General features: G+C 34.9%; 1 protein-coding gene across 1 annotated transcript in view; it reads left to right on the top strand.

Annotated features, from left to right (window-relative positions):
* LOC137991730 (N-lysine methyltransferase KMT5A-B-like) overlaps positions 1-7,408 on the top strand; it is a 12,842-nt gene extending 5,434 nt beyond the window's left edge. Inside the window, exons 2-5 of the mRNA XM_068836765.1 lie at positions 52-133; positions 3,456-3,618; positions 4,550-4,758; positions 7,272-7,408. Coding sequence (XP_068692866.1) covers positions 52-133; positions 3,456-3,618; positions 4,550-4,758; positions 7,272-7,408 — 591 coding nt within the window. The remainder of the gene's footprint in view (positions 1-51; positions 134-3,455; positions 3,619-4,549; positions 4,759-7,271) is intronic.
* The last annotated feature ends 2,592 nt before the right edge of the window (positions 7,409-10,000 follow it).

The following is a 10,000-nucleotide window of genomic DNA, read 5'->3' as shown; positions in this document are numbered from 1 at the left end:
TGTATGCACGTAGGTGTCAACGCTGACTTCATTATGACTCTTCTTCCTCAGAAAGAACAACTTGTGCCAAGATATCTCACGGAAGGCATTGACCAAGAAGGCTTTGAAGAGAGATTCATCAATAACTTTATTGGTGAGAAGACAGTTATATTACATGTTGAGTCTTAAAAGGGATTATCACAATTGTATGCTCTAGGGCATACAATTGTGATACTTAAGCAGTAGTAAAGAATGGAAGAGGATTTGAAACCTGCAGACACATGGTCAAAACTGCAGACTTGGGCATTTCAAGACTTCGTTAACATATGAATGCTTCTCTTGGCAATTCAAATGTGTGACTTTCATGTATACATAGTCTGTACTTCATACAGTTACGTTTAACAAGTAAAACACATGAAGTACATTTGTACTGTGTTGCACAGGCTCATATAAACTCCGGTGTGTTTGGAAGAATTTGAGAGAAGATCATACAAACACGAGACTACAGGTTTGTACCTGCCCAAGAAATTTCCTAAGCTCACTGAGGTTTGTATAGGTGTCTGACATTTCCAGACTGCAGACTGCCTACAAATAGCACATCATTTAAGTCTAAGTACCCATTTCAAATAGTGCTGATAAACATTATTCAAGTCTAAGAACCCGTTTTAAAATGGTGAGCTTTCAATAATTGTGATTTAGAGTCAGTCTGCAGTCTTCAGTCAGCAAATGTCAGACATCGGGTTTGTATGAGCCTGTGCAAACACAGTAGTTATTAGTTAAGTTTTATTCCTTTTGTAAAATCATAATTTACTTCAGGCAAGCAAACACAAGACAAATGCAGATGATAAAGGCAAATTTATTGGCAATAACATGAATATGTATTTTCTCTTTCCCATTTGTAAGCCAGTGTGTCGTTGAAAAATAACACCAAAACTGTTTTTTCACTGGCTAAAACATGTATAATTATTAATATTAACCCATTCACCCTTAAACAGGCCATACTTAGTAACATCAGACGATTTTACTCGTCAATGGGGAACCCCTACACCTGTAGGAGTCAATGGGTTAAACAGCTATTAACCAATTGCAACATGTACTATGTGAATTATTCTATGGTGCATTTTAAATAAGCCTAAATTACACGGCCCATTTTGTTAAAACCAAATAAACGCAGTGATAATTTCTTCACCTATTTATGAGTTTTAGGGCTCTCACAGGGGAGGTGCACACCAGGCATTAATTACTATATCCTTTTTCTTGATTTTCTGCAGCTCTTCACTTTATTGGAATCCCTCTCTTCCCCATTTTTGTGCTTTACTGACAGCCAGTAAAGCTCTGTCATGACTGTTTTTTTTTCCTTTATCAAGCCTGTTCTACTATGTTATGTTGTTGGCCACGCTATGTAGTTGTGGGTAACAAATATAAATTTGTAAATTTGTCTCAAAAATTTTTATGTTCTGTTCTGTTTTGAAAGTAAGTAGAAGTACATGTAAGTAAGTATTTAAGTCTTTCCTACTCAAGTAAGACTGGACAAACCATGATGCCAGGTTTTTTTGAGTAGCTTTATATTATTGAAGTAGTATTTTTCAATAGATATATGTCTTTCTAAGTGACAAATTTCTAACGTTTCATCAAATATGACATCACGGTAAATTCAGACTTGGGATTCCCACAGAAGGAATTTCAAGTTGTGCAAATTAGCTTTATTAAATTACTAGGAATTTCTGGGAATTTCTTGGAATATCTTGGAATAAATGAGAAAAACTTGGAATTAGACTGAAATTTTGGGCAATAGCTGGAATGTTCTTCAACGAGGTCAGAAAAATCAAGAAGAATAGCTTGAAGTAACTGAGAAATAGAAGTGTATGCACATGTGGACACATTTCAGATAAACCAGACAGAACTATAAAGAAAATGGCTGCTTGCATTTTTGTCTGCTGTAAAGGACCTTTCCCTGCTGTCCCATCAAATTCCCGAGAGTTCCAACTCACTGAGTTCTTTTAATGGCATAACTTGGAATTCCTAGGAATTCCAAACCCGTTGAGAGACCATATTCGTCAATTTCTAGAAATTACTGAGAACTCCAAGCTTCTCAGGCTTGGCGTATTTGCATATGTGGGAAAAGTTGGGAATTTCACAAGGGAATTCTGGGATTAATTGCTTAGAACTGTACTGGTTAGTGAGAATTCTTTCATATAATCTCCTTTCCATTAATTTATTCAATTTTACTTGTTGGCACTTACTGACAACTACATTAACTAATCTCACAAAAATAGTTTCCAACATACATGTAGCAATGACATGGGCATCCTTCACCCTGTCATGCCACCTTGTTTTTATAAGTTAGAAAAGCATTCATGTCAATATTAAAGACCCTTAACAATTCAAAACCCAAATAGACAATTTCAATCAGTTTAACATTCATTATCAGTAAAGGACATGTCCTCTCAGCAGACTACTTTTGCTATGTTGACAGTTGTTGTTGAAGTTTTTTATTGGTTTACAATTTTTCAAACCAGCTCAATTTTAATTTTTCTTTGTCTAATACTCATTATTATAATATGTGAAACAAAGGGAAATTAAAATTGAACTAGTTTTAAAAAAATTTAACCAGGAAAAAATTGTGAAAAACTGCATGTATTATACATATCAACAAAGCTGTTTGTTGGTGTTAATTGTGTTGACAGGTGCTGACTGAGGAAATTGTTGTCTATAATTCCCTTTTCCCTATTTCTCTGATACCTTTGATTAATAAATTTATTATTCCTGAACTTCAAAGTTTCCTCAACAAATTGAATTTTTAACAGAAAACTAAAAGTTGCCTAATCTTCATTCAATCTGTATAATATAATGATTTTGGATAGTGATATTAAGAGGCTTTGGACATCATTTAGTTTGTAGTTAACAAAAACCAGGAATGACCTAAATGAGCCACAGCGGTATCTATTAAAAATGATCTAACGTGACCTAAAATGAGCTACTGTTACGTAGCTCAACAACAACTGTACAGTATCTAAAATGAGTAGGTCATTTTATGTCATTTTATAGATACCGTTGTAGCTCATTTTAGGTCAGTTTAGATCATTTTAGATCATTCCTTGTTTTAGTAACTGCGCATTTAGTTCCTCACTTACTTCCTGTTTTGTTTAGTGATGATACGATTTGGCTATGGTATGGGACAACTGTACATGCACCAGACTCAAAGATTGGGAAAATTAGAATGAGGGAAATAAAAGGCTTTTGATCTTCAACAATTAAGTTGCCTCTTACCTTTCAAATACGTTTCACAAATGATACCATTTAATTCCTTTTCTGGAAAATTCATTCTGTGCCTCCATGTCCCGATGCCCTTCCTACTCTTTGACACTGCATGAGCCCTATTAAAGGTGTCATTAGAGCGATGTACCCTGAGTTATGTATTTCAAATGCTTGTTAGGGTGCTGCGGTAATACGTTTTTTGATACCTTTTAATTTAGGGAGAGGAGTGTTCACAACTAAGGAATTTTCAAAGGGTCAGTTTCTGCTGGAATACAAAGGAGAACTTATCTCACAAGATGAAGGCTCTTCACGGGAACAATCTTATGATGAAGATTTAGGAAGTTTCCTTTTTTTTTTTAAGGAAGGTTCAAAGAGATTTTGGTAAGACATTTCGCTGCTTAGATATTTTCCCCACATGAAAAAAGTTCTCAATTTTATTGATCTGCCAATAACTGGTACTCTACAACATAGTTTTTTTTTTGTTAATTCAAATTAAATACTTACAAATAAACTTTGTTCAACTCAACTTTTATGAGTTCTGTGAAAAGCTAATAAAGGATGTTTGGGAATAATTGGACAATACCAGCAATTTTAAAGAAGGCAGGAGGAATGCCACTTTTAATTAATTTGCCGTAATTTAACATCTTCTCTGGCATTGCAAATTAAGTGGTTCTAAAAATGGTCTGTAAAAAATGCCTGGGTGGAAAATGTTTTCACATACTATATGGACATTTATTTAGTTACTATAATGATACATATGCTTTGAGCTTGTGTGTAAATATTATTTGAGGACAACTAGTGGAATATATTACTGACAATAGTTCTGTGATGCTTGCCAAATCTAATAATTAGTATTATTACTGGGCTGCCATATATGGCAGTCCAGTTGGAATCTGAGTAGCATTTATCCATTTTATGTTCATTTTCCTGTGTCGGAAATCAGAAAAGTTGCACATTTAATAGAGTCTTTCCTATCACTCCCCTGCTAAAGATTGTCTGTGTTGCCAGTCTGCCCTCTCCACATATCTTTAGAAGGTTTCAGGGGGCAGTAGAAAGACATAGAATTTATTCGGTAGACATTGTAGAATACTTAATTAAACGGCAATGGCGGCTTTAAGCGGATGTAACGCGAATGGTGATTTACTGAAATAATTATTATATTATCTTTGTTTTATTCTTAAGTACTTGTAAGAATACAGTTCTTCAGTTTAGTTAAAGCAAAAGTATTAAATTACAGTACAAATTTGAAGGAATAAGAGCAACTAATTCCTTAAAAATTAAAAAAAGAAATGAACATGCAATTATTTTCCAGTGTTGATGCCACATTCTCAAGTGGACTTGGAAGACTTGTTAATGATGCATTTCCAAACAAACCCAATTGCAATTGTGCGATGAGAAAAATTAAAGAGGGACCATTGATTTATCTTGCACTTTATGCACTGCGGGATATCATGATTGGTGAGGAATTACGCTATGACTATGGAGTGAAAGACCTTCCGTGGCGCAACCTGCATGCTGAAGGTAATGAAATGTCTTTTAATGGATTAAATTATAGCAGTTTTTATGTGTTCATGAGTAAGAATAGTGAATGTCTTAAGTAACTCACTGGTAAATTTCTATTATTTCAAGTTATTTTTGTCTGGTTTTTTGAACATTATCCATGAGTTTCACAGATTTTTACACTGAGGATGAACAATATACCAGTGCACACACTCTGGATCCACGTATAAAATTTAAGCAATAAACTTGAATTGAACATTTGCTCCCTTATCTTTCAGGAATGTAATGATTTTTTACAAAATTCATGCACATACATGTAGTTAATAATTTTATTTAGAAGTCCTGGGACATGACACTCATTCACAGTAAACCATTCAACCATTACCTGATGGAAGTGAATTTAAGTTACTTTATGGGAACATGGGAAGATAATTTCACCGCTCACACTGGAAATCTCATCTTTCACTTTTTACACTTTAAGTTAACAATTACTGTAAATTTATTATTTAATGTTTTCATATTAACCCAATTCCTTTCACTTCTAGAAGGGCGTTACTAATTTTTTATAAACGGAATGGAACGGAACGGAATAATACCGGAATAACACCGGAATGAAACGAAATGAACAAGAATGGTACCGGAATATACCGGAACGAGCCGGAATGACACAGGAATGAGGCGGAATGACACCCAAATAAAGCGGAATATTAACTGGAATGAACCTGAAAATGCCAACATTTGGTGTTTTAGTTAGCGCTAACGGATTTTCGTTTGTTTCAGTCAGTTTTTGTTGTGTCATGTGATTCCCTAAAAGGGAATTGCATGTGTTTTTGCCTTTTGTAACATTTGGAACACTTTGATCACGAGAAAAATTTGACAGGTATATCTGTCGTGTCAAGTACAGACAGTAACAGTAGCAAGAGAAACAGAATGTCATTCTAATTGTTTTTGTCTATGGATCTCGGAGGTGGTTTTCACTGTGCGAGTCAGAAAACCCGTGAACATTTTGATTTCATTCTGACAGGTCAATTGTGTATTGACCAATCATAATCAAGTTCAGCGAACCAGAAACTAATTACTGTTGCTGCTTGCCTACTTCCCACGACCCTCACGTGATGGAGATATACGGAAATAGATTCGCGCAAATGGCCGGAAGCCTCTTTTCTCTTCTCGATTGTTGTCAATAATGCCATCGAACCTGAACGCACTGTTTCCTTGTTTGAAGATAGAAGTCAGAAGCACAGAAAAAAGATTGATCGTTGATAACATATTTACATGAAGGATTGTGAGAACATATCGTGACTCGTTCAGCAAGCCTTGTTTATACTTCCCCTTTTAATGTAAACTGTTTTTTTGTCAGTCTCTCTATTCTGCAACAATTATTCATTCACTGTCTGCATGGAATGATAAAAATTACTTTTTGTTCCTTGTCATCCCGGTCCACGCTCATCAGCTTGATTCTGGTGTCCTTCTGGTTTATTCTGCCTTATTCTGCCTTATTCTGTTGTCATTCCACCTCGTTCCGGTATATTCCGGTACCATTCTTGTTTATTCCGTCTCATTCTGGTGTCATTCGGTTTTATTCCAGAGTCATTCTGCCTTGTTCCGGCATATTTTGGTTCATTCCGGTATATTCCGCTTTATTTTTGTTTATTCCGGTATATTCCGTTCCATTCCGTTCCATTCCAGGTGTTTAGTAACGCCCCTTATAGAAGTGAGGGTTAAGATTTTACTCTGGCTATATATAACGCCAGATTATTTTACGTGTACTCAGCAATTGACAGGAGCAGTGCACTGTAGGACGGTATGAATGGGTTATTGGATACCAGTACGTATTATTGTACTTGATGCTTACACTGGTGACTGGTCTTTCTCTTTTTAGCTAATTGTCTACATAGTTTGCATGTAATTGGTTTGATGTAGGTCTTATAATGGAAAACTCTCTTATATTTTATGTCCCCATTATCAGCGCATTTTGTGCTCTTTTTTGTATGTATGTCCCCATTAACCCATGATGAACTCCTAGAAGTGAGACTTTACTCAGTGGGATTTTACTCAGGCTTAAAGCCCAGACGATTTACTTGGTGATTTATGGGGACACTTAAGTTGGGAATGGGTTAAACTCTTTTTACATAATTTTATGTCCCCATTATCAGCGCGTTTTGTGCTCTTTTTTTATGTATGTCGATCCCCATTAACCCATGATGAACTGCTAGAAGTGAGACAGACTTATGGATTTTACTCAGGCTTAAAGCCCAGACGATTTTACTCGGTGATTTGTGGGGACACTTAAATTGGGAATGGGTTAAATGGATACTAGTGAATAACAGTATTCTAACTTGTGCTTGTTGCTGTACACCTGAGTCTTTTTCTTTTAGCTGATTGCAGTCTTTAATTACATGAAGGATGTAATAATATTGTTTTACTGTAGGTCTTTAATACATGTACATGTATAACGGAAAACTTTCTTTGTATTCTAAGGTGAATATTATATGGACCAGAACCAAAGTGATTTAATTCATTTTCTATAACAGAAAGCATCCTTGTGGAACATAGTTATCTTTTGGAGAGTGCTCAAGAAGGCGCTAATTTGAATGGTGGCTTGAGTGCCAATCTGGAAGTGCAGAGTGAAAAAGCCAAGCAAACCAAGTCAATGTACCCTTTCCAATAAATATATCAACATCTCCAGAGATCTCTTCTATGAACAAAATAACTGTATTTCCTTGAAGTCCTATCAACGATTTCAACAGTGGAAGCCTGACCTGGACAAAAAAGAATGCTGGATAAATGACGAGGTGAATACACGTACCTCAAGTTGGTTTCTACAGACTATGTAAAATTTCATTTGAACATGACATGATAATATTTATATATTATCATGTCCTGTTCAAATGCATCTATTATTATGATAGGCATAATTTCATTTAAGTTATGAAAGAACACAATAGTGCAAATCACAGTGTTATAAAATTATTATATACGTACTGTACAATACTGACAGTAAACTGTATGTACAAATAGGGACATTTATGATCCATGCGATTTAGACTGCTACTGTTAATGCAATGTTATTAATAAAAGTAGCAGTTAATGCATGTTTGTAACTCCATAAAGTACATTTTGTTGTCACAGCAGGCAACATTTAAATTACCGGTATGAGCTGTATATGTGCCAAAGAAGAAAGTCTTTTGGGTAGGGTCAATTGCTGTAATTCAAAACACAACGGTACTTACAATTGTTATAAAATAAAACATTGATGATAGCATTTAATTAATTTGGCCTATGCTACGAAATTGTTTCTCATGCAGTGTTAATGGTGTTTGTTTTCCTGGGTTAATTACTTTCTAGTTTTAAAGCTAGACTAATGTTTTTTTAATTTTGTGTCTAGTATTTAAAATGATTCAAACCAACTACATCATCATAACTAATTTCAACTTTATTTTTTCTCTTTTAAAATTCACAGTGTTGCTTATCTTAATCTATGATACTAAATACTTAATTTCCCCTGACTGCTAAATTTGGCCATCAAATAGCTAGATCTGTGATGGAATCTGAGAAAATGTCATCATGCTTTAGATGCTCGACCTGCGACAATAACAGTTACTTTTCCTTGCATGTACAATTGTATGGTTAGGAGTTTGTTCATGCTAACCGTCTATCTTTGAGACCATTTAACAATTATTCGCCGGAGGCGAAGTGATTATCGGTGAATATTCACCGATAATCACTGAGCCTGAAGCGAATAATAATTGGTTTAGTATAAATACACACATGATTATTTCAAAAAAGAGAAAAAAAAAAACATTTCAACGCGAAATCATCTTCACTTACAATGGCAAAACGACTACTGGCAGCCATTTTGTCCGTCGAGGTGATTATCAGCTGATAATCTGAGATAGCGAGCCAATGAGAGCGCACGATTTTGTATAATCACCTGTGATTTATACGAAATACAGGTACATGTACTCACTTTTTGTTGATAACAGAGTTTTGAGACTTTCTCTCTCTCTCTTCTCTCCTCTCTCTCTCTTCTCTATCCTCTCTCTCTCTCCTCTCTCTGCTCTTCTCTCTCTCTTCTCTCTCTCTCTATCTCTCTCTCCTCTCTCTCTCTTTCAGGGGATAAATACATACAATGCGATGCTGGCCAAGAAATTTCAAAACATGGTAACAAAGGTCATTTATGAAAATTGAATTTACTTTCCCTTGAATACAATAATTTTATTATACCTCTTTAATTGTTATTCTTTGTTTTTCTTTCAATTCAAGGGCCAAGCCATGTTTATATCTTCAGCTCTTTTTTTCTTCAACGCTGGAAGAAATTTGCGAGAATTGCCAAACGAGGACATCCTTCAATCACTTTGTTCAGGTTAAAAAAGCCGAAGTCTACATTCAACATTTTGTTGCTAATGATTACAGGTATGTCCTCGTTTCAAGCATTAGGACAATGTAGAAGTTATTTACAAATAATATACTATATTAATAATAATGAATAATAATAATGATAATATAATAATCAAATATCAAAAAAAAGTGACACAATGATGTTGGTAAAAACAGTAATATTAAACCGTTCCACTGACTTTGACAGAGCTCGGGACATTCCATTTATCCTCGGCGATATCGATACGGGAGTTGTTGACTCACGCAAGCCAACATATCTAGACTCGGCTTGTGGTTTAGTGCGGATCACACTGAAGCTAAGACGTTTCGCAAGCCCACATTCATTGTGCTTGAAATCCGGTGTGCGTTGGCACCACATACCTCACAAGTATCTCAAAAGCTATCACCAAACCAAGTATTTATCGGCTCTGAAATGTCGGTGTGGGTTACACCCCAAAACTGAAAGGGAGTTGTAATTGTACTCTAAAAAATAATGTCCACCCTTACAAAAAAACTTCTCTATTTTATTTGTATTTTATACCTATTTATTGCTATCATACCTATGTAAATCCTATTTTAATTTGTCGAGTTCTATTTTATGGCTTATATTCTTTGATAAGGAAAATAGGACAAGCTATTTATTGCTGTTGTTTTTGCTTCTATTGAAACCCTATTTTACTAAGTAGTGGTCCTATTTTTATCCCTGTTTTATTTTACCCATAGCACAAAATAGCCTGTTAAAATAGAGTTATTTAATCATATTTTGTGGAAACGTTGGTCCTGTAAAATAAGAAAATAGACCATAAAATAGGTTGCCTCAAACTTAATGATGGAGGGCTCGATCTTCAATACTTAAACAAAACAGTTTTAAAATAGATTAATT

The sequence above is a fragment of the Montipora foliosa genome, chromosome 2 (genome assembly GCF_036669935.1).
Source record: "Montipora foliosa isolate CH-2021 chromosome 2, ASM3666993v2, whole genome shotgun sequence".
NCBI lineage: Eukaryota > Metazoa > Cnidaria > Anthozoa > Scleractinia > Acroporidae > Montipora > Montipora foliosa.
The sequence above is the reverse complement of the archived record's forward strand: the minus strand, read 5'-3'. Positions and strand labels throughout refer to the sequence as shown.